Source organism: Lemur catta, chromosome 26 (genome assembly GCF_020740605.2).
Source record: "Lemur catta isolate mLemCat1 chromosome 26, mLemCat1.pri, whole genome shotgun sequence".
Lineage (NCBI taxonomy): Eukaryota > Metazoa > Chordata > Mammalia > Primates > Lemuridae > Lemur > Lemur catta.
Genome location: NC_059153.1, coordinates 6,694,979 through 6,720,380, shown reverse-complemented (window position 1 = coordinate 6,720,380; position 25,402 = coordinate 6,694,979). Strand labels below are relative to the sequence as shown.

Here is a 25,402-nt window from a genome sequence, read left to right as displayed (position 1 = left end):
TCAACCTGGTTTCTTTTGAAAATATTTTATTTGCATGAATTCATTTTACTCTCCAAACAGACCACGGGACCAAGAGATCTCAGGACTTCTACAGGGGCTCAGGCCCCGTCCCATAAATCTTATCAAACTTATTAAATGTAAGTACAGGGGACGGCTGCAGTTTGCTGTGAATGTAATTAATGTTCGGAATCACTGAATTGTATGCACATACACACGTGTGTGCAGTAGTTGAGTTGTGGTTGTTACGTTGATATACTATTAGGCTTTGTGGATATTTAAGTAAGCAATTACTAGTTTTGATTTTGTGATAGGCTTTTCCTATTTTAGAGCCAAATTATTGCTCTGTTCTCATTCTCCTTTCTCCATTTTCCATGAACTCTCTCCTGAGTTGTTTCTTCCATTAACCTTTTTCCCTCATGCTCATCAAACTTCCAGTTCGAGGAAAAGTCCTAAAAACAGCTAAACAAATTTTGGAAATATGAAGTTTAAGTTAGAGAAGTTTTTCCTTTGGCAGTGGTGTTGAAAATGTGTCTGTTTTTTCTTGGCTAGTGTCTGCATCATGGCGTTCATTTAGGCTCAAAAACTATGTCAGGAAGAAATGGTATTTCTTTTAATAGTCATCCTTTACAACTAGTTACTTAAGGTAGTGCTTGATAGTCTTGGCAACCTTTGCTAATGATTCTGGCATTTCTTTTCCTACGTGGAGTTGGATTTCTGCACAGTAATCTCCTTTTATATTTGTTGACTGGGTTCTTTATATTATTAATGTGTAACATGCCTACCCCATCTTCAACTTTGGCTCACGAGACTTTATCCAAAAACTAAACGCTATTGGCACATAGAATCCTTTTGGTTTCACAACTCACCCATGCCAGAGATATTTCCCATACTGACTTTTTTTTTTTTTGTTGTTGAGACAGAGTGTCACTTTGTTGCCCTGGCTAGAGTGAGTGCCGTGGCATCAGCCTAGCTCACAGCAACCTCAAACTCCTGGGCTCAAGCGATCCTACTGCCTCAGCCTCCAGAGTAGCTGGGACTACAGGCATGCGCCACCATGCCCGGTTAATTTTTTTTCTATATATATTTTAGTTGGCCAGATAATTTCTTTCTATTTTTAGTAGAGACGGGGTCTTACTCTTGCTCAGGCTGGTCTCGAACTCCTGGCCTTGAGCGATCCTCCCGCCTCGGCCTCCCAGAGGGCTAGGATTACAGGCGTGAGCCACCGCGCCCAGCCTCCCATACTGACTTTGATCTCTTGCAGATGTGAAACAAAACCTTGTGCTAGAGAAGTGAACTTTCTATGTCCTTACTCAAAACAAAAGAAAATAAACACCAATCCCTACCGGATCTGATTATTCCTAGGTGACTGAAAATTCCGTGAGCCTGTGGGTACGGGAATGTGCTGGCCACGAAGAGCTGGGGCGATCTATTGGAATCGAGTGTTGTGTTTGTAAAACAGGAGGTTAAAGCTCTAATGTGTCCAAAGTCACAAGTGTGGGTTATTATTACAAATTCACGATCGCATAATGTCTGATAAAAGTAAAAATATGTGACCCTGAGTGGACAATTATTCACGTGCTGTGAGTGGATGCCTCCAATCTGATCCGCCAGCGATGTCCTGACATGATCGAGGCTGTGATTGGTCCCAATGCCAAAGAGACCCGTGTAGACTTGGTGTCTGAGCCAGCATGACTGGCCGCTGCCTTGTCAAGATGATGAGGATATTGGGCTCCTCTCGGACCTCGTTTATGTCACTGAGGTCCAGGGTTTATTCTCGACAGGTCTCCTGTCATTCTAGATAGAGCCATAGAGCTCTATAGCTCCATTGTATTGATTTACTTGGATCTTATAATTAATGAAAATGGCAGAGACCATATTCCCGATGAAGATACTGATTTCTAAACATCTAAATACATTTCTAAGTTTATTTCAAAATGTAAAATATGTAAAGAATACAAGTTTTTTCCTTAATATTAATGACAGCCTTAAATGCCTTTAATGTATCCTAGTTTTCTAATTGCTAAGCTGGTAAAGATGACTGAGATACTGGAAATGTAAACAATTAATCCTAGACCATATAATGAAAAGGTTTTTTTTCTTTTTTTTTTTGAAACAGAGTCTCACTCTGTTGCCCGGGCTAGAGTGCCATGGCGTCAGCCTCACTCACAGCAACCTCAAACTCCTGGGCTTAAGCCATCCTCCTGCCTCAGCCTCCCCAGTAGCTGGGACTACAGGCATGCACCACCATGCCCGGCTAATTTTTTCTCTATATATTTTTAGTTGTCCATATAATTTCTTTCTATTTTTGGTAGAGACGGGGTCTCGCTCTTGCTCAGGCTGGTCTCGAACTCCTGACCTCGAGTGATCCTCCTGCCTCGGCCTCCCAGAGTGCTGGGATTACAGGCGTGAGCCACCGTGCCCGGCCCAAGAATAGAAGTTTTATCTTTAATGATAATGACAGCCTTAAATGCCTTTAATGTATCCTAGTTTTCTAATTGCTAAGCTGGTAAAGACAACTGAGATACTGGAAACCTAAACAATTAATCCCAGACCATATAATGAAAAGGTTTTTTTTTTTAATTTAAACTGTTGTGTCCTGTTTTGTTTTTGAGTTCCAATAGATTTCTTCTGCTTATTTCTCATAAATTTCTATTATTAGGTGCTCAAAATAAACTAAATTTACCAAGTTTACCAAGTCTGTTACACATGTTCATAAGTTTTTGGAGAAATGGCCCCTGCATGATAGAGTTGAAAGAAATTGGTTCCCGGGAATCGGGAGACCCAGGCCTGGAAATGGTTCTGTCATGGGATGTTAAACAGGTCACTTAAATTCTCTGGGATTTGGTTTCCTCATCAATAACAGGAGAGGGTGGAATTAGGGAATCTCTTTTCCCTTCTAGTATGAACAGTCACGAGCACTATTTTTAGGCTCTGGAACAAATGTTATGGAGACAAATCCACGAGCTGGAATCCAGCTATGTGTTCCTACTTCCATTTTTTTAATTGAATACTTTAACATTTCCTTCCAAAGAAGGATAAAATTACATTTATTTAGCTTGTTCATCTTTTGTGATTCCAAAGGCACACCCAGCGCATGGGGTCAGTGAGAAAAATGTTCAAACGGTTGTAAACAATCAGCTTTCCTAACCTGAAGGCCGATTTAGCAGAATCCTAACCAGGGCAAGGCAAAGAAAACAGGCCAGGCCCTGGCTTGGGCTCCTTGGAGAAGTCTAAAATTAGGATTCTTTGTTTACTGTATCTTCCTCATTTCTCTTTCTTCTACGGCCGTGTTTACAATGTTACAACGGACAGCAATGGTGTAGCAAAAAAGTGGAGAAAGATAAGGCAACTAACTCATTGAAATATAAATCTCAGCATAATTAAACACTGTGCCTTTGTCATGAGGCTGATCACCAAGCAAGGCGATCAGGCAACTTGACCCAGCGTCCGATGGCACAAACTTGAAGGGCCACCTGGTTTTGGGTCCCCAAACTGAGCCTGTTGCTAAAAACAGCTTAAAATACCAATTGAAAAGAAACAGCTTGGTTGTATCCATGAGCTAGAACACTCAGGCTCTGAATGGAATGAGGGTAGGGGCTCAGAGAGGTAAGCAGAATACCAGAATAAGTCTAGTGAGACTATTTCCTCACCTGGATGAACTTGAACATGAGTTTATAAATCTTTGCAGTTTTATGGGGCTGGAAAACAAAGCCTATCCCTTGCCTAACACGGGAAGCTTAAGAACAGACACACCCCCATAAAGCCGGGGCACCAGAGGCCACACCTTAGCGTGAGGGTGGACCAGAGATACCGAGCCTGCACCGCGCACTTTGCCCGTCTCTGGCCGTTCCCAGGAGAGCTACGTGTGTGAAACACTGGTGACAAGCAAGGTTAAAAGAAATCCCCTGAGGATTTCTTACCGTGAACTCGCCTTCGTATGTATTTGAAGACAGAATTCCCATTCCCTGCAGTGGCTTGAAACATCTTAAGCCAAGAGTTAGTTTCAAGTGATCCTAGACTGTCATTGTAAAGACACATGACAAAAACAAATGTCAGTCCCTTCTGTAGGGACTCATCTTTTCCCCAGGTGGCACAGAGTCCTCACCAATAAAGGCCCAAGGAAACTGAGTGGCTCATTAAAAAAAAAAAAATATATATATATATACACACACACACACACACACACACACACACACACACACAATATACATAAGGAAAGAAGATACCAAGAGTGAGAACCAGTAGACGAGAGACAGAAAAACCTGCAAATATTTTGGGATTGGTACACAGAAATTAAAAGAAGTATGAGTAATATATTTTAAGAAATAAAAAAGTTTTAAATTATAAGTGCAAGCACACTTAAAACAGAATCAAATCAATCAGAGCCTACAGAAATGAAATATGATTAAAAGTGAGAATTCAACACTGGGTGAGACATAGAGAATTAACATATTAGCTCTGAAGATATTATCCAAAGAATTAATGTATTAGCTCTGAAGATATTATCCAAAATGAAGTTCGGTGAGTGAAAGAGAAGAAAGGTATCAAGAAGGAGAGGTTAAGAGACGTGGGGGTTGGTATGATAAAGAATAAAATAAATCTGATCAGCGTCTCAGAAGGAGAAGACAGAGAGAATGGAACAGTGGCCGTTTCTAAAAAGACAGTGGTTGACGGGTAAAAGACACCAGTCTACAAAATCTCGAAACCTAACGAAGCCCTGACAGGGTGAGCAGAAGAAATCCGCACCTGCATACATCATAGTGAAACTGCAGAACAGCAAAATAAAAAGAAAGTCTGAAAAGCAGGTCTGGGGAAGAATCACAAATCGCAGAGTACGCAGCAAGCAGGGGTGAGCACACGGAGGCTGCCGGCCTCCCAGAATAGAGTCATGATGTGAGCTTGTATTTTCCAAGAGGCCCTGATGTGTACCAAGGAATTATTTGACAATCCTGTGATATGCATGTGGGCACCCTCATTTTATAGAGGAGAAAAATGAAACTGAAAAACACTAGTTTTGTAAGATCATAAAGCTAGCAGAGGTGAAATCGGGTTTCACACCCAAATCTATTTTCCTGCAGAGCTTGTGGGGTTATTTTGTTTGTTTGTTTGTTTGTTTTGATTTTTTTTTTTTTTTGAGACAGAGTCTCACTCTGTTGCCCGGGCTAGAGTGCCGTGGTGTCAGCCTCGCTCACAGCAACCTCAAACTCCTGGGCTCAAGTGATCCTCCTGCCTCAGCCTCCCGAGTAGCTGGGACTGCAGGCATGCACTACCATGCCCGGCTCATTTTTTTCTATATATATTTTTAGTTGTCCAGATAATTTCTATTTTTTAGTAGAGACAGGTGTTTTGATTTTTTGTTTTTATTTTTGTTTCACTTTATTGTTAGAAAGAATGAGAGAAATAAGCCAGTACATGAACTGAGGAAAGAAATTCACAGCAGCATCCTCTGTGAGGCCCGGGCAGAGCCCTGGGAGAATCCTGAAGTCAGCCGTAACCTGAGCAAACTCAAGAGCACACAGTGGGTTCTTTAACATGACAGATTCAGCATGGCAGGGTTGTGACATTTGAGATTGGCCGTGAGCACCATGTCGTGCGTTTGGGTATAATTGGGGATAGTCCGTGGTAAAGCCAGTGCTGTCCGTTCATTCCTTAAATTCACGCTGAGCTCCTGACCCTGTGCCCCTTTCCTAGAGATTGCAGTTGGCCAGGGACGTGGCCGGCAAGTGGGAAGTCACCACACCAACTCAGCCCCCAACTGCCCTGTGCGTTTTCTTCCTCCCTTTTCCTTCTAGAACTGCCAGGTGGGGCTGGACACCCCAAGGAAATGCGGGAAGATGGGGGTGGGAGGAGGAATGTGGACGCCCATCCCAGCCCCTTGTTCCTGTCCTGAGGCTCAGGGAGGCTGCAGATGACACAAGGAGGGACTGGACTCATTAGTCACATCCATTGCCTTTGTCCCGTGTCCTTCCTCCCTTTTCCTCTTGCTTCTGACTTCCCTCTTCCCTCTATTTCTGCCTGCTGCAAGCGTGTCTCACCCTGGAATTCGGTCATGTTGCAGGGGCGCTGTGAGCCTCGTGACACTGAGCAAGCCACTCACGAGGTATTTGTCATCTTTCTTTTCCTTCCTGGTTTTCTGATTCTCTCCTCCTTTTAGGGGCTGCGGCGGTAGGAGAGCAGGTAGCCAGTAGGACCCTCGTGCTTTGCTCCTGGGGACCCCGAGGGGTGGTGACGACTGGCCCCCCGTCACTGTCGACTGTTCCCTAGGCTTTGTTTGCAAAAACTCATGACCACAGGTAAACGTTCTAACTCCTGGAACCAGGGGTGGTTGCAGCTTCTGTAGTGCTTAAAACGTATGCAATAGTGGGACTGTTTGTGAAAAAAAAAGATCTATAAAAATATTTTATTTTGAAGATATAAAATGAACACAGGACTTCAGAAGGGACCTCTATGCATCACGTCCCTTAAACTACACGAAACTGCATTAAACGAGCTTAAGCCACATTAGCTCCAGGGGAAACCCATGATCAGCCGTGACAGCTACTTCTCCCACACTTGGCCACGGCAGTGCTCACGTGGACGGTATCCTAGAGGCCTTCCCGGGAGTCTGGACTTTAGCTCGTGTGAACTGAAATAAAATCTTAAGACTCTCCCCTCCCCCACCGGCTGACAGAATGGACCCCCTCCTGGCCAAGGGGACATCCTTAAACTAAACTGCCTGCCAGGAGGAGGGAGGTCAGACCTGCCTCATCACGCCCCCTCCCTTCTTGGGGACATCTTTGTAACCCAGTAACAGTCCTAAGGGGATGCAAGACACACCTGCAGGTCCTCAGTTTACACAACAAATGTGTGTCTGATGGCTTGTCTCTGACTGACAGCTCCTTATGTTAAAACACTCCGAGCCTTTAGACAAAGCTTCATGTCTTTAGCCAATTACAAGTCAAAGAATCTTTAAACCCACCTGTACCCTGTAAGTCCCCCTGGCCCTTCAACATGTCCCACCTTTTCGGGCCAAACGAATGTAGCCTCCCACATATTGATTTATGACTTTACCTGTAACCCCTGTCTCCCTGCAATGTGTAAAACCAAACTGTGACCCAGCCACAGCGAGTCCACTTGCTCAAGGCTTCCTGGGTGTGGCTCCAGGTCATGGTCCTCCAATTTGGCTAAGAATAAACCTCTTTAAATTATTTTATGGAGTTTGGCTTCTTTTCCATCGACACCTGTGACCCAGGGGGAGCGGCTGATGGCTTTACAGCAGGTGATAACACAATGTGCGTTTTTAAACATTGGACTTTTGATCTTCCCTCCTAAATTTATTTCTTAACTTAGTCCTCATCTCAGTAAAAAACACACCATCCATCCAATGGTTCAAACTGTAAAATCTAAAAATCAGCTGTCCTTCCTTTCTTTCTTTTACTGCCCATGTCTGATACATGTGCAAGACCTGGCAAGTCTGTCTCCCAAATATAATTAAAATCTGTGTTTCTTCCATCTCTGATTCCTCCACTTTAACCACTGTGTGCTTGCATTTATGCAAGAGTTTCCTGCTTTCATCTTTGACTTTCTTCTTTTTTTTTTTTTTTTAAGACAGAGTCTCACTCTGTTGCCCGTGCTAGAGTGCCGTGGCATCAGCCCAGCTCACAGCAACCTCCAACTCCTGGGCTCAAGCGATCCTCCTGCCTCAGCCTCCAGAGTAGCTGGGACTACAGGCATGCACCACCATGCCTGGCTAATTTTTTCTATATATATTTTTTAGTTGGCCAGATAATTTCTTTCTATTTTTAGTAGAGATGGGGTCTTGCTCTTGCTCCGGCTGGTCTCGAACTCCTGACCTTGAGCGATCCTCTCACCTCGGCCTCCCAGAGTGCTGGGATTACAGGCGTGAGCCACTGCACCCGGCCAGCCATGAATTCTTTAGGTGTGAAAAATTACAGGTGAGCCAGTCATTGTCTCTAATATCAAGTATAAATGCAGTGTGATTTATACCCAAAACAGAGCGGTGACTCAGTTTGCATGAAGTGCTCTAAAGAGTGATATCCGAGCTGATTCTTGAAGGATGAACAAATGGGCTCACAGGCGAGGAGAGGAGAAAGGTGTGTTAGACCGAGGGAAGAACGTGCTCGAACACGCGAAGAAGGAAGCACGAACAGCAGGAGTGGGGAAGGGAATTGCTGACCTGCTGGAGCCCCGGTGGAGACCAGAGCTGGACAGACGGGTCCGGCCTGCAGGCAGCGCTGGGCTCGGGCAGAAGGAAAAGAAAACAATTTCGAAGAGTTTTTTTTAGCAGTTCAACATTAGCAGATCGAAGTTTTAGAAATATAATTATAGAAAAGAGAATGGAGCTGGAGGCAGAGACGGAGCGTGGTGCTGTTTTAATAGTTCAGGGAACAGGTCACGAGGGCCTGGAGTTGGGTGGTGGCACAAAGACTAGAGAAAAATGCATCTGTGTCGCCGTGGGTAACCGTGGGGACTTTGTCCTGACTCCCGCACAGCTTCCTTTATGCAAAATGGGAATTCTGACAAATGTCTATAATCCCTTTCAGCCTCATGACCCCACATATGCCTTAGAATTCCTCTTCTGTTTTGAATTTATCTGTCTAGTTTCCCAACTACGTCGTAGGCCGTGGCATGTACATCTTCCTATCAGGTATGTACGGACGATGTGTATAGAATATACTGCGGGACAGAAAGGCCCAGATGTGGTATGACCCTGTCAGCTGTGTGTTCTGTGCCTCAGTTTCTTCATCTGTAAAACAGGGATAACAAAAGTTAAGAAGCTTAAATAAGACAACAGAGCTAAATCATTCGGTATAGTCTTTGGTACCTTGTGACTGTCGGTAAAGAGTGTCTCTCATCACTGTCTTCATCATCATCATCACAGTCATCACTCTTTTGACCCAGCCGAGTGTTTAACACACAGAAAATACACCAACACGTTCCCGATGAGTGGTTGGATGAATGCAGCAAAAGAGAATAACAATTCAGGTAAATTATGCTAAAAAAATCCGTAGCTAAGTTTTCCCCGTGATTATTTGAATAAGATTTTTGTGAATCACATGAAAATGTACAAGCAACAGCTCAGTCTTTGGCCTAGATCTTCCTCTTGCCTCGTTTGGGGTGACACACGTGACAAAAGTGGAGCAGACTGGAAGAGCAGGTGGCAGGATTGCCTGGGTTTTGTGACACGTTCTCCAAATATCTCTATCGGTTTTGAAAAATCCAGAATCATAAACCTCTTGTGAATTTTCGGTCATCAAGTTGCACACATCATCCCAGTGAAAGATTTCCGCGTCGTTCTTGAGCTTGAACTATTCGGGTGGACGTCACAGACGGGCAATTTCCAGACTGCAGAGCTGTCTCGGTGAGAATAAGTCGCTATTGCAGGCGGCTCTGGCTTTTTCTGTCCTAAACCTCTTTTAGAAGCACACATGATTATACCTCTGCCATTACTACGCTTTCCTTCATTTGATGTTTCCCCATTTCGGGAGAGTTTCAGAGCGAAGATAATGACATAGTGCCACATGCAACTGTCCCTTCAGTTGCCAGTGACCTCACCTCTGTCTGCAGAACAGGAAGGGAGGAGGGACGCTGACACGGGCCATGTCTGGAACAAGAGTGGCCCAGGTCTGCACACAGAAAGCCCCCCAAAAGCTTAAAAGGGAATGGACAGGCCCAGCGCGGTGGCTCATGCCTGTCATCCCAGCACTCTGAGAGGCCGAGGAGGGAGGACCGCTCGAGGTCAGGAGTTCGAGACCAGCCTGAGCAAGAGTGAGACCCTGTCTCTACCAAAAATAGAAAGAAATTATCTGGCCAGCTAAAAATATATATAGAAAAAATGAGCTGGGCGTGGTGGTGCATGCCTGTAGTCCCAGCTACTCGGGAGGCTGAGGCAGGAGGATGGCTTGAGCCCAGGAGTCTGAGGTTGCTGTGAGCGAGGCTGACGCCAAGGCACTCACTCTAGCCCGGGCAACAGAGCGAGACTCTGTGTCAAAAAAAAAAAAAAAAATGGGAATGGACAGTTCATCAACATCGATGTCTGGAAATGACATTGTATCAAAGGTCGGATGATGCTGCCATCTTACATCTAGCAGATACGGGTGAAAATGAGCTCTGTAATCAATCCTTTTAAGCAAGATCTCAACACTGGGGGCAAAGAGGAGAACCTGGTTTCCTTCTGTCTTTTTAGTTCCTCCTGTATCTCGTTACGTGGTCTGGTTTGAGTAGTCTGTGAGTTTTGAAAACCCTGCCGACAATATTCCTGCTTTCATTCTAATCCTTTAAAAATAATCTTGGGACGAAGGCATTTTCTTTGTGGCATATTTAATTTCAAATGTTTTTTCATCAAGAGTCAAGATTATTTAGTAAAAGATAAAGTCTTAGATGATGCTGCAGCAAGAGAAGCCAATCGTTTCATTTTTCGAGGTTGCATTATTTTATCTGCCAATGCAAGTTTTTTTTAAAAAAGGACTGTTATTCAGTCAACTGGAAAACGAATGTTTCAAAGACTGTCCCCACGTGTCTCATGTGCCTTGATGGCTCGGAAGAAGGTCGTGTCATCCTGGTGCTCACTTGGCCGTCACCGTCTTCCCAGAAATCGGGGACATGGGGCTGCTCGGCCCGGTGTCTGCTCTGCTGAAGGTTTCAGGGAGGTGGCAGCTGGCAGCCACGGTGTGCCTGGGACAGGGACGGTGGCGAGAGGGGAGTGGGCGGTCACAGGAGGTGAGGGACACGTTTGGGATATTCTGCTGTTGGCTACTTATCTCGGACTGTTGCCAGAGGCAGAATGTGCTGCCTTGTCATGTGGGGACAAGTGACAGACCTCGGTGTCCTGCCCCTTTGAGCCTGCCTCCCCGGAGCTGCCAGAGGGCACGTCCCGCAGGGCAGATCTGACGATGCCACCTCCTTGTCTGAGACCCTCTAATGCCCCCCTGGCTGCCCCGTTCAGCATGAAATTCTTTTGCTACGTCTGGAAGCTAGCATGGAAAATAAAATTTAAAAATAGGTAGTAGATAAGAGTACATTTTCTTTGGGGTAAAGAGTAATTAGAAACAATTTTTTTGGTGAGCAAAAATGAAAAGTTTCCTTAGCTTGATTTGCAGGATATATTTATTACTAATATAATTTTGATTTTCAGCATATGTCTTTCAAATACAGTCATTTGGGGATGAACAGAGGTGGAAGCATCAATCTAATTAGCAGTAGAACATAGTCTTTTTTTAATAGAAAAGTGTGGACAGTGTTGAATTTCTACTTTCAATAAAAAATCAAACGTGAAAATCTACTTTCTCGTAAGACACATTTCTCAAACTTCTTTCTGATTATAACAACTAAGCCTATTGGATATAATTTTTTAGCCAAAGTTTCAAGTCATTAATACAGACACATGCTTGAGCCCTCAGAGGTTGTCCTTCCCAATGTGTGTGACGTTGCCAACACACAAGGGAGACGTGTTCAAATGGCAGATAAATGGACTAGAACCTGTGCACTTGTAAAACAAGACAAATTCTAAATCATCTTAATATTGACACTTCACACACGTGCAATGATACAATGTTTAAACTGAAGAGGGAGGAAAAGTGTCCAATGAGTGTCGCTAGGACTGGTGTACTCTACTTTTAGAGAAAGCTTTTTAATCCACAGCAAACCCAAACTCCTTCTACGTGCGTGATTTCTACCAATAGACAAGTGTCTTAAAACAACCGTGGTGTGTATTTACAAAGCGACACTGCTTATCTACACGTGCTGTCATTTACAAGATGAGACCAGTTCATTTTATTTTTGCGGGGACAATCGTTACTAGATCTGCTCACCCATAGGGTCAGACTCCAGTGTGGTGGGTGTTGTGTCTACACTGTTAGCTTGGATGAAAGCAAGCGAACGGTATTCGTTTGCAGGTAGACTGCAGAAAAACACCCTGAGTATACTTTTCAATGACTTAACAATGGCACTTTTGCTTTCTAGAATTAATATCTGCAAAGTATGACTTCTCCAAGCATTGATTTCTATTAAAATGATGGGATGCTCTTTTCCTTGTGAGTGAAAAATGTGCAGCTTTCCTGCCTGCGGTACTTTTTTCTTGATGACTAGAACAGATTGCGAGAGCTCAACGCAGCTGATAACAGACAGCCTAGGACGGGCAAAGAGGGAGAAGTCAGTTTTAGAATAATATTTCAGTTGAAAACATCTGCTTCTATTTTGAGTCTACTGAAAATTTTAGTGAATAATATAACCAACTGATGGAAATAATTCCTAGCACTTACAAAAGAAATCAACAAAATACAATAAGACCCCTGGAAGCAAAATCTTTTCTGCTAAATCTCCCATTGTCTTAAAACATTCAAATCTAAAATGATTTAATCACTATAATAAATTTTGAACAAAGTAAAGATTTTTTTGAGGGGGATTTCTGAGGATTTACTGACTGTATACCAGGCATTATTTTTTAAGATACAGGCTGGGTGTGGTGGCTCATGCCTGTGATCCTAGCACTCTGGGAGGCCGAGGCGGGAGGATGGCTCGAGGTCAGGAGTTCGAGACCAGCCTGAGCAAGAGTGAGACCCTGTCTCTACTAAAAATAGAAAGAATTTATATGGACAACTAAAAATATATATAGAAAAAATTAGCCGGGCATGGTGGCGCATGCCTGTAGTCCCAGCTACTCGGGAGGCTGAGGCAGGAGGATCGCTTGAGCCCAGGAGTTGGAGGTTGCTGTGAGCTAGGCTGACACCACAGCACTCTAGCCTGGGCAACAGAGCAAGACTCTGTCTCAAAAAAAAAAAAAAAAAAGATACAATAGAAGCTCTTGGGAGTCAATAATCATATATTATACATTGAGAGAATAAGCACTACATCAATTTGAGACGATTTAACAATATAACTTTAGAAAATAATTATTCCTTCTTCTCTCCATAACTGAACAAATTAGTAGTATCTGCCTGGTTCTATCACTAATAGAATGTACTGTGATTTTTTTTTTTCAACTCTATTTTTTTTTACTTCCAAGACAAGGCCTTGCTCACTTGCACCCTGGCATTTTTAAAAAAGTTTTAAAAGTAACCATCCTAACGACAAAAGACTACCAGAACGAGAAGTTCAAGAGTTAAAAAGCAAAACAGAGCGACATTACCATATTTTAAAAAACTCAGAACGTTTTAAATACTCAGGTTTTGTTTTCATTTAAAAATACTCTAGATACTTGCTTATGATGTCAAATACTTGGAATTTCTTGGTATTTAGCGCTTCGCGGGCGCGGCGGTGAGGAGCAGGTGTTGGATCCGACGGTGTCGTGGTCAGGCCCACAGGGACGGTCATAGGATCAGTGAGGCAGCTGTGACAGTTCCTTTGAGCAGCCTGAGGGACTTCCTGAAGCAGCAGCACTTGCTACACCGGCTGCTGTGACATGTTTTCCATGACCAAATACGTGGTCGTGACCTGCCGTTGCACAATAACACATGTATTCATCTACCACTTCCTTAAATCCATTAATACTTTTATCTGCACATCAACCCTCACTCCACGTAACACGTAACACAAAGCCTGCCACCGAACAATCCCTTCTGGGACTTCTAATGATGCGTGCAGTGACAATAATTACCTAATCCACTCCTACTCGTATTCTGATGTTTATATGATGAACCACAAAAATAAACAGTGCATCAAAGGACATTTCTATGAATGAGAAAATCTCGGAATATCAGAGTTGTTAAGGATCTAAGAGATTAGATAATAATCCAATATTCTCATTTGATGCATGAGGCTGGCTGAACTAAGTCGATTCCTGTCTCAGGCTATAGGCTTTAAATAGATTAGAAATAAATCATACACCTAAATCTTTCTATTCCCCCCCACACATCACACTATTTATCAAAAGTCCTTCTGAAATGTGTAATAATCATATGCTTATGTATTTCTGAGAACTCCCATATTTCAATTCTAAAAAAAAAAAAATCTGAATTTTATTAGATTTTAAAAAAAACTTTTCAGAGAAATACTTCAAACAACACCAAGGAAATCTTTTTTACGTAAGTATCACTCACTGGCATGCTCCCCCTGAAAGTTTCTCTAATGTCATATGCCTCGCTGTGACAGCTGATGGTAATCAGTACACCGTATTCTATTAGTTCCTTCCCGAACTTAGGCACATGGAAGAAATACTCAGTTTCATTTTAATGGAGCAGAATTTAGTTGCGTGGACTACCCCCTACCAATGGAGCTGAGGTTAAGAATTACACAGAAGTGCCAGCACAGCAACGCGGAAAGTGACTGTTTTCTTCGAAGAAATTCTCTGTGCACCAGCTGGCAAGGAAGTGATTCGCACCCCGACACGTGCGTGTGATCCAAACACAGACTCAGAAATGGGATCTATGAGAACAAGCCACAACCAGAGCGAACCTAACTCTATCAGCAAAGTAAAAAAAAAAAAAAAAACCTACAAAGGAGCATTAAAAAAAAAGACAAATCAGTTGGCACAGTTGTAACGTTCATGTCTGGCGTCGCCACCCCCGGGGGTGTGGGTTGTAGTTGGAACCGGCTACGGGACAAGAGTAATCAGACCTGGTCTCCAGGGACAGCGTTTCGGGGTCGTTTCTGGAGGCCCCCGTGTAACACGCCAAGGGCACCTGAGGACCGTATCGGGGGCGGGTGGACGTGTCGTTGGCCAGGGACGTGACACTGTACTCTCGCCGTCCACACCAGCCCACGCTGGCCCGGCTTGGAGGAGCGAGGGATGGTCCCTCGTGCCAGTCCTCGGGGGGCCCTGGCAGCAGCTTCCTCCGGGCCGCGGAGACCACGTTGGCCACGATGGATTCCTGCATGTTTCCGGGTCCGAAGGCGTCGTCCACGAGACCACGAGGAGACTTGGCTGCCGCTTCCCAAGGACTTGGTCTCCGGCCGGCTCGCTCTGGCCCGGCGGCTGGTTTGCTAGGGTGGGCCCAGGCAGGCAGGTATACCCAGGGGGGTGCGGCCACCGAGGGTGGGACCAAGGGTCCAGGAAGAGAGAGGCAGCGCCCGGTCTCCTAGAAGCAATGACAATGTTAATGCATCTCATTCAGTTTGATTCGTGCTGGTTGTTCTTCCAAAGTGTTCATGGCGCCATCGCCAAGCGCTGCAGAAAGCAAATGCCCACCGTGCTCGAGGCCAGGGGGGGCTGTCTCTGCCTGGACTGTGATTAGCTCAGTCTGCCACTCACCCCACTCTCCTTGCTGGTCCCTCCCGGCTGCTCCCGCCCCCTTCCTAGGTGCAGGGCCCTGTCGTCCCCGGGAACCACCTTGACCCTGACTCCGCATATGCCCGTGCATGTCCACAGCCCCCCGCATTCCTGGGCTGCTTCCTGGCACAGAGTAAACACAACATTTTGATAACCCCAGGAACAAACTGGAAACCACTAGGCTGGTTGCTTTTTCCAAGTGACTTTTTAATCTGCCATCTCATTTTGGTCTACTGAATATAGCAAAAAGCAAACAGGAACTATTAAATACTTACCGGTTCCCGTCAGGGGTAAGATGGAATAGTGGGCCTTTTTCCTCTCAAAATCTATGTATGTGGTAAAGATCCCAGGGGGTTTGATTTCTTAAATGTGGTGTATTGCACCTACCTCTGACTTCACTTGCATTTTGCTTCCTTTTCTGTGTATCGCGTTTTTATTTCCTTGAGAGTTTGTGTCCCTGCAACATTGTTCTGCTTGGCGAGTGCCCAGCGACAGAACTTACCGAAAGCTCCCGTGTTCTCTCCTTGTACCCCTCTGCATTTCCAAGGACCCTGGTGACTGGCTACGTCACCTCCTCCCACACTGCCACTCGCATGAGACTTCCTCACACAAACTACTGGCCAAAAGTAGCAAGGGGACACCTGGGGGACATGCATCATTTTGAAAGTATCGAAACACCGTGTTTCTTGAACAAAAGGCACTGCCGTGCTTAAAAATGTGTTCTAATTTCATGAACCGTTTTGACAGCTTTTCTCTCTTAATCAGGTTCTTAACTTTAAAGTGAACAGCAACGCCTGGATGTGGGCAAAATGTCTCAGATTCAACTGTTTTGTTTTGTTTTTCCACTAGGCACGCGGATAAGGTAGATTGTCCATTCTTGGTTTGCATATGAAGAATAGGGGGTCAATATAATGAACCTCGGCTCTCTCTTTAATGGTTAAAAGTGATAATGGCTGAGTCCCAGCACAAACGAGCTTTCACGAATCTCCGTATCTTAATTCAGAACTAGTCGCCATTCTCTGGGCTGTTGACTTGGGGCTTGGGAGGAGCCTGACTTTCGGTCACATTTGCGGCCTTGGTTTCTATTCCACATTCTTTATGTGTTGGTTTCATAAACTCGTTTAACAAAAGTTTTGTCAAACACCTGATATCTCCAGGTTCTTTCTGTTCTGTGAGCTAAAGACACAAAGACGATAAAGTCCCTGGCCTCGAGGTGCCACAGCCCAGCACATTGTCACCTCCCCGGTGGCAACTTTGTCCCCTGCAGAAGGCAGGTTTAGAGAGGAGACTCCTCACCTGTCTCGACAGGAAAACCCAGGCGTTTCCCTATCGCAGTTTTACTACAATGGTGAAAAGGAGTAAGACTCAGCGTGGCCAAGAGAAACTGAGCTGTCTGCTGTCATGTGTCTACGTCTCCCTTTTGTCCTTATCGATGGAGGACTTAGAACATCGGTCTACAGAGCGGGAGAGACTTCAGATTACCATGAGTTTTGCCTTCTGTGGTCTTTGCTTACATGCAGCACTTTGAGGCCTGCTTTGATCAGGTATTTTACTATTTCAAATGATAGAGGGCTGAGCAGATAGAAAAAAGCATCCAAGACTCCACAGAAATACAGAAGCAGCCCCTGAATACAGGTGATCAAGTCACTGGCTCATAGCAGGAAAAGGAACGATGATCCCTGCCCGGCGGGGGGTGAGTCCCACCTGAACACACACTCTGCAGCTCACCCGAAACGCGGGATGAAACCGAAATTCGTTTTCCGGCCTTTATCCCACATTTAGTTGTGAATCTTCAGAAGAACTGAAGCGTAACAGAATTTGGAAGGTTCAAAACGTCGTTGAGTGATGTCCTGACAGCAAAGAGGTCAGAGATTTCTTTTCAGCTGGGGTGTGAATGTTCATCAGCTGAATTGTAGGGACAACCGTGAAACGGTGCGGTGTGGCATTCACAGCACCGGCCAGGGCTTTCTGAAGAGAGATGGAAACTAGGATTGAGGCTGACACCCCCAATCTCACGTGGGACACACGGGGCAAAGGGAGCGGCCGTGCGGATTTCGGGAAAGGCAAAGCGGTCAGCTCAGCGAGCAGAGTGACCGTCGGTCCCCGGAGTGACGCACTCTTGCTGTTCCATCACGTGCCAACAACAGAGGAAAATGGCAAATGGTCTTACGTTAGAGATTCCACTGTGATGGAAACAGGTCATTCTTTGGGTGCATATTGTTTCTGTTTGTGGCAAAAGTCTCTGCCAGCACAGACTGCAAAGTCCGTCCCCTGTCTGACCGTTTCCTCTCTCCGCCACCGGGACCACCCTGGACGAGGCCACACAAACCCTTGCCTGTGTCACTCTCTGCTAACCGGTCGCCCCAGTCCCATCCTTGCCTCCTTCTCTGTCACTAACATGCCAGCCAGAGTTACCCTGTTAGAACCTAAGTCAGATCATGTCACTGAGTCCTCTGATGAAAACCCTCCAGTGGTTTCTCGTTTCAACAAAGGAACAAGCAAAGTCTTCTCATCGACCCGCAAGACCCCACGGAGCCTGCCGAGTGGCTCTTAGACCCCCGACTCCGTCTCACTCTGCTCCTGCCCAGGGTCCCTGCTAGTCCGTGCACACGCTGGGCACACTCAGGCCGCGGGGTTTTACCTGCGACGTCCACTCTGTCTGGGCCACGACACCCCAGGTCCCAGATGACCCCTGCCCTACTCAGATGTCACATGATCACGCTCTTGGGCAAGTCCCTTGCGTTCTCCGGATTCCCTGTCCTCGTCTCCCGCTTCCCTTCTTTCCTTAGGCTTGCATCTGTCTGACATAGCAAATGTTTTACTTAATCATTGTGTTTACTCGTCTCTCCCCACTCGAAATGAAGGTCCACCTAAGGGTAGAAGTTGTTTGTTTTATTACGACGTCCCTAGAACGTGCCCGGCGCCAGGATAGCAGGTGCTGAGCAAGCATTTGTTGAATGGAGGAATGATCGTTTCCATGTCAGGCTGTGGTAAGTAGAAAATGTGGTCACCTTCACAAAAGATAACCATCCACACAGCCCTTCTCACACCTGGCTGCATGTGGCAAGGGACACACACACACACACACACACAGAGCCATCCCCACCCCCCCAACACATGCATATCAATATGCACCCCCAGGCATGGTTAGCAAGACAGACAGGATTGGTCACTACTGAGGAACAATTCAACCTTTCGGAACAGGTGGAAGATTTTAAAGCGCAAATAATGATTTGCATTCAGGTAGGTCCCTGGCAGTTTAAGGGTTTCAAACTGTTTTGATTTTGCAAGTGAGAAAAGTCTTATGGAAAACTATGCACGACTCCTAAAGATAGCCTGAAGGACTGTTTGCAAGACAAAAAAAAAAAAAAATACCTAAGAAGGAAAAGATAATGGAGATTGGAATTAGTGAAGGTTGGAGAAGAGAAAGCTGCTTTACTGTTTATCAGGAGAGTGTAAGTAGGTGTCAGGAAACGGCAGCTTCTACTAACTAATCTCTTAGGGTCACTCTCAGCTCTGGCGAATCTTCAATAACAATTTTCTTGACACTAGACATGGTTAAACATTGGAAAACAATTTCTTTTTTTAGAATCCCTTTATCTAGAGGTTTTTAAATATCAAGACAAACACTCCTTTGAGGTGACTTGGACACAATGGAGCTTGGGGGGTGGTGGTAGGGGAAGAGAACTTTAAAGTCGTTTTTGTTCTAGTCTCTTAAGTATCTAAAGAATGGAAAAACGAGACCACCCATGCTCACTATTAAGTTGGAGCTAACTGATGAGCACACGAGTGCACAGAGGGAAGTAAAACTCAAGGGAAATCAGGCAGGAGGGAGGGGAGGAGGGGGTGGGTACAAACCCACCTAAGGGGTACAGGGAACCCTGTCCGGGTGACGGGCACACTTATAACCCTGACTCGAACACTACAAAAGTGATCCATGGAACCCAACACACTTGCACCCCCATAATACTTCGAAATTTATAAAGAAAGAAAGAAAACAGTCTATTCCTCATGTTCCCTGCAACTTGCCTTCCTAAAGCGGATCTTAAGTTTCCTTGCCCCAAGTGGAGGTTCGGGAAGTTCTGTTGTCATGCTCTGTCATCTAGAAAACGAGGAGTGTGCCCACGTCTGTGGGCAAAAGTTCTCAGTGTTATTCTGCCTGCCAAGAATAGGGCTGAGAATCAGGATTAATACGCTGCAGATTTTCCTAGCAAAGCAGCCAACCGAGCAAACACACATTGTTTGACTAGTTGGGCACACGCGTATCAGAATAAGAAGTGTGCTTCGTCACATCTCATCCTGGCTCTAACACTGATTGATTATTCACCCTGTGTTAACTTTTAGATTGAATTTTCTGTTCTAAAACGGCAGACTTTGTAAAAACAAAGGTTTGCTTCAAGCTGGAAGGAAAGCTGTTTGTGAGCAAGGGTTGCCGATGACAATGGAAGTCGCGTGTTCTATGGGAAAGAATGTGAACCTGGACGTCACACGGCCCTGGGTGTCCTGCCCTGGCCTCTTGTGACCAGCGTGACTCAACCTCTCCCAGCCTTACCCTCCTCGGCTGTGAAACGGGAGTGATGGCGCCCACCGCCTCACCATTGTGGGTCGGGTAGGGATTGCATTTGTAAGTTGCATGCCACGCAGCGTAACAAATGGCGATTATTTTTGTCGCTGTGAGAAGTGGCCCTCTACAGGTGTCAGAGACCTGGCAGAACCTTTTGTTCGAGAGGCCACTGCGTAGGCAGGAGGCCCGACCCGGGTAAAAATAGGAGGCAGCCTTGCCTTTGAAGTGGCTTGGCCGCCAGTGCCTGGGCACGGCTGTGCCAGCCCCGGCCCCCTCCCGCCCGGGACCCAGGCAGCTGGGCTGGCAGCGACAGTGCCCTGACCTCACCTCGCCGCCAGGGCTGAGTGCGCCAAAATGCAGACTTCCTGGTGTTTTTTTTTTTAACCTTCTGTTCTAAAGCGATAAAAATAACCCCACTCTGCTTAAGGTCATGAAGACCGATATTCAGGAGGAGTCTGTGCATATACTTTTGGGGTCCTTTTTATCACGGAAGCGATGACAAGAATAACTAAATAGAATTTGTATAATCGACTAGTCGCAGTTCTCAGCACTTTGTGTTTATTAGCTCACGGAATCCTCTCAACAAGCCCACAATCTCCATCTTGCAAATAAGGAAACCAAGGCACAGAGATTGGGTAATTCACCCTAGGTTGTGCAGCCAATGCGTGTTTGTATAGGGAAAGTGGAGAATTAAAGCCATAGGTAATAACGTCTTATTTGAATAATGTGTTTTAAGGCATTAAATCTGTTCATGGAAAAAATTACTATATCAGCAATTTTTACCTTCTCACCCTCAAAAAAGAAGTATGTTACTCTGCGAATTACACCTACAAATTATAGCCTGTGAAAATACTTCTATGAAGATGGACTATGTTCTATTTACATAGCTGGAATTATTTACCATTTTAACTTTTTTGTCATTGTTGGGGAAAAGCCTCACTCATGCATATTTTTATAAGAGTCTAGTTTCATTCATCCGAACACAAAAATACATCCTTAAACACTTTTCAAACTATTTTCTGAAACGTTTTCTCCTTCCTCAAAAGATTTAAATGGTAAAAGTCATTCATATAGATTCCCACCATAGAACAAATAAATACTAGATATCAAAAGCCCAGATTTCATCAGTTTCTATAGAGAAGAAAAGTGATTTTCACATAAAGGATGTGGATCTCATATAAAATAAATGAACTTTTGAGCTGGTGGGAGGTTTTTGTAGAGAAAAATGTCAGTGCCTGGCACATAGGAAGTACTTAGTAGGGGAGAGTCATCTTTTATCAGGATAACAATTAACATGTTACACACCTTATTCAATTATAATTATAATACATTATAAAACCCACTTAAAAGTGGGTTTAACTACATGATTATAGCTTTCGCTGTCTATAACGTCCTAAATACCCTTCTTTCCTGAGAAAAACCAGGCAACCTTCTCCTGTCTCCCTCATTTGCAAACGAAAAGCTGCCATGAGTGTTCTTTGGCTGCTGGAAGGAAAGTGAGGGAAAAAATGATTTTTTTAGAGATTATGTGCTGACTCTTTGAGGTAAAGCTAACATCCCTCAAGCAAAATTATTTTCCAAGTAGAATGGCTTTTGATTTCTTAAAGGAAAATCTTATCAGTTGAGATTTTAAGAACAAGTATTCTTAGGAAATGTGCGCATACCATCTAACAAACTTGATCCGGCCTTTGAATGAGAACATTCTCAGAACTTCCCACTGGCAGTGTTTTTAAGCCATCCACTGTCGAAACTCCCAGTTACATTAAAAACCTTGACAAGTCAAAGCTGGTTAATGGCGGTGACTAGGCACATCAGTAACCACATGACGGCAACACGTGACCATGTTATTTTGCAAAGATGGAGAAAGTAGGAGTCTTGGTGTTTGCAATTGTGTTTCTGTCCATGATGTCCCTAAGCTCGTTACATGGGTCCTCTGATTCCCACCCTGGGTCCTGAGTAAATTGTTCCACCTCGTGTTCTTGAGAAATTGAAGACTTCCTGCCAAATCATATTTATGTTGTCCTCATCAAAAACATGGCCCCACGGTGATATTCAAAATTAGGAATCATAAATCCAACTCTTCGTGGGGAAAGTCATCAACAGTTTGCTTTCTAAAGCACAGAGTAGAAAAAAATCATGCTTAAAGCCCTTACCACCCTCTCTGGCCCAAGTGGTATTATTTAAGATATCTTTCTTGTCTGAGGGAATTTACACGGTAATTTCATGTATGGCATTTCATTTTAGAGACACAGGCATGCATGAAGTAGGGGGGATTTTCAAAAGTCTGATGGTTTTGGAAAAGATAAAAGACCGATGAGGGGAAAAATGGATTAAAGCAGAATATACAATGATAGTCATGATCGTGTGCTTTTCAAATGCAAATGAAAACTTAGGGAAACAGCTTTTATCAGAAGTATCCCAGGTACATTTTTTCAAAATAAGAAGGATTTACTTCCCTTGAAAATATTAATCCCAGATATTTGTAGTCTGTCTTTAATGGCTCCAGGAGAAGTCTTGTGGGGTTTTAGAATACTTGTCTACTTAACAAACTTTTAAAATTAGAGACTAAATATTTAGTTTTGCCCTTGGCATTAGCTGTTATGACAACTGTTTTCTATTGGCAAAGCTTTCTCAATGCACTCACAGAACTGCAGTGTATAATTATCTAGATAAAACACTGCATGTTAAAACAACAGCAAATTTTTCTATGTGGGCCACATATTTATGAAAAGGATCTTATTCTTTATTATTCACCTGACTTCTCCCCCTCCCAAAGTTTGCCTTCATTTTGATGCTAGGTATTTATTGACTATTGCAACTGCTACACCATTTTTTCACTTTTAGTGTTGATTCATGCAAATGCATTGATGAATTTACAAAAATCTTGCGAATTATTAATAGCTATGAATTATTAATAGCTACAAATACTACATCAACCCTCTTAACCGTTTGGAATAGTCTTAGCCTAAGATAAAAAATAACTTCTGGAAGTACCAAAATGTCTCGGCCCTCATAAATACACATTTGAGAGTGAAAGAGGAAGAGAGAGCCTTCATATATACGTATAGATGTAACACATATGTCTGAAGTTCTTAAGCAACCATTTTCAAAAAATGCAGAGGGAAAGGATGGAAAAAGAAACAACCGGAGCTTAACTATTTGTAAAAAGATTCCCAGCCGATACCAAAGACTTCCTCTCCGATCAGAGAGGTATCGCTGGACACACCCTGCTAGCGGGGTGTGGGTTCCCCGGTTTCATGCTTGTTCTGAATCTTGCCTATGTCAGTGTTGGTAGGCCTAATGCAAGCAAGTTCCTTCAAAAGCAGAATTAGTAGATCAGAGATTCACTGATCACCTACTGTCACACCTGTGCCGTCACCCAGGCCTCGATTCACTGCCTCATTCATGAACATCCGGGTTTATCGGTCTTTTCTCCTCCCACTGGAAATGTACAAACACGTATCTTGTATCGCAGAACTTCCAAACGTGTCACCGTCTTTTTTGGTTTAGAAATAAACTGTCGTGTGTCAAAGGCCTGAGAACTATGCGCTCGTTGGGATCAAGGCTGTTCCCAAATGGGCCTTTGCTCTTCTATGTTTCAGCAGCCTCTGCCTGCGTTTGCGTTTGGTCATTACGGCACTATTTCCTTGCATTAACGTTAGGGTTAAACAGAAATGCTGGCCCTCTCCCTGTGATACCTAAAGTGCGTGAACCTCGTTTTTCTCTTGAAAGTTTTACAATTGTATTTATTTTGATTTAAAAAAAAGCTAACTAGGCCGGGCGCGGTGGCTCACACCTGTCATCCTAGCACTCTGGGAGGCCGAGGCGGGTGGATCTCTCGAGGTCAGGAGTTCGAGACCAGCCTGAGCAAGAGCGAGACCTCATCTCTACTAAAAATAGAAAGAAACTATCTGGCCAACTAAAATATATATAGAAAAAATTAGCTGGGCGTGGTGGCGCATGCCTGCAGTCCCAGCTACTCGGGAGGCTGAGGCAGGAGGATTGCTTGAGCCCAGGAGTCTGAGGTTTCTGTGAGCTAGGCTGATGCCACGGCACTCACTCTAGCCAGGGCAACAAAGCGATACTCTGTCTCAAAAAAAAAAAAAAGCTAACTAGCATTCAAAGTGCTTCAAAATTTCCCTTTAGCCTAGATCCCAAAATAAGAATGTTGAGATTACTGCCAGAGAGATTTAAGTGTTATCGATAAGAACATTTTCGATTGCAGATAGCAGACTCTAGGGAAGTCATACAATTCCTTTCCCAAGAGAAGCAAAACACCCAAGAGACTTCAGACAATCGATCCCTTTGCTAGATGATAAAATTGTATCGGCCCATTCCTAGAACTATTTATGCTCATTCTTGATTAGAGGCAGAGGTCAGACAAAAATCACATCTGAAGGCCCACCTTATTTTCTATTTAAAAAAAAGAATATTCAAGGCAAATGGCAATATAATAACGCACAAGCTTTGGCCCGGCTGCCGGCGCAGCGTGGGGTGGGAAGAGGCTTTGCTGCCATCTCCTGGGCGTTGGGAGGACAGTCACCAAGGTGGCATCCGGTCACCCTTGCCACTGCGGACAGGCCCTGAGCTGTGGAACTGACCGGACGATCATGAAAACTATTAGTGGGTTTTCAATGATAAGGTTGACTTAAAGGTTTCACATATTAGAAAAGTGTTTTTCAAAGTGGGGTTCATGACCGTTAGCATCAGAATCACCTGGGGTGCGTGTCACAAAAACCTACTACGTCAGCACCTCCGAGGCGGGGCCGGGGAAACCTCAACTTTCCCCTGGGAACAAAAGCTGGCAAGCGTGTTTCAGCACTAGGAAGGCAACAGTTTGCTCAGACTACAGTGGTGCGCGTAAGGGAGACCACGTCAGTCGGCGAGTGAAGTGCAGAATTACAACTAAAATCGACAATTCTAAGGGATGGTATCTTTTGCTTTGCTCTTCGTTTCTGTAGTACCCAGTGGAGCAGAACCACCAGCATCAGACTCTGAATACGAGTTTAAAAAAAACCAAACCTCAAACCAGACCGGGCACGGTGGCTCACACCTGTAATCCCAGCACTCTGGGAGGCCGAGGCGGGAGGATTGTTTGAGCTCAGGAGTTCAAGACCAGCCTCAGCAAGAGCGAGACCCCGTCTCTACTAAAAATAGAAAATTATATGGACAGCTAAAATATATATAGAAAAAATTAGCCGGGCATGGTGGCGCATGCCTGTAGTCCCAGCTACTCGGGAGGCTGAGGCAGGAGGATCGCTTGAGCCCGGGAGTTTGAGGTTGCTGTGAGCGAGGCTGACGCTACGGCACTGTAGCCTGGGCACCAGAGTGAGACTCTGTCTCAAAAAAACAAACAAACAAACAAAACCTCAAACCAAAGACCTAATTGTGGGAAGATTGGAACAATACCTTGAATTAGCACTTTAGATAAATTCAGCCTATTCCTTGGTGATTCCTGGCTCTAGAGGGTGGTTTTGTGAACATTTCCTTACTAGTCTGAGACAGGCTAGGACTGAAAAGAACTAAGGGGCATGCAATGCCAGGAAGAGACCTGGTTTGGTTTGGTTTTGTTCTTTCAAATGCAATTAAATGACACAAAAGGAAAACTAAACTAAATCAATTTAATTGTATTT

At 44.5% G+C, this 25,402-nt stretch overlaps 1 protein-coding gene across 1 annotated transcript in view; it reads right to left on the bottom strand.

The window, feature by feature from the left end:
* Positions 1 to 14,424: 14,424 nt before the first annotated feature.
* The window catches only part of SYNPO2 (synaptopodin 2), a 110,342-nt gene continuing 99,364 nt past the window's right edge, over positions 14,425 to 25,402 (bottom strand). Inside the window, exon 5 of the mRNA XM_045537344.1 lies at positions 14,425 to 15,014. Within this exon, the coding sequence (XP_045393300.1) occupies positions 14,481 to 15,014 (534 nt within the window). The 3' untranslated portion in view covers positions 14,425 to 14,480. The remainder of the gene's footprint in view (positions 15,015 to 25,402) is intronic.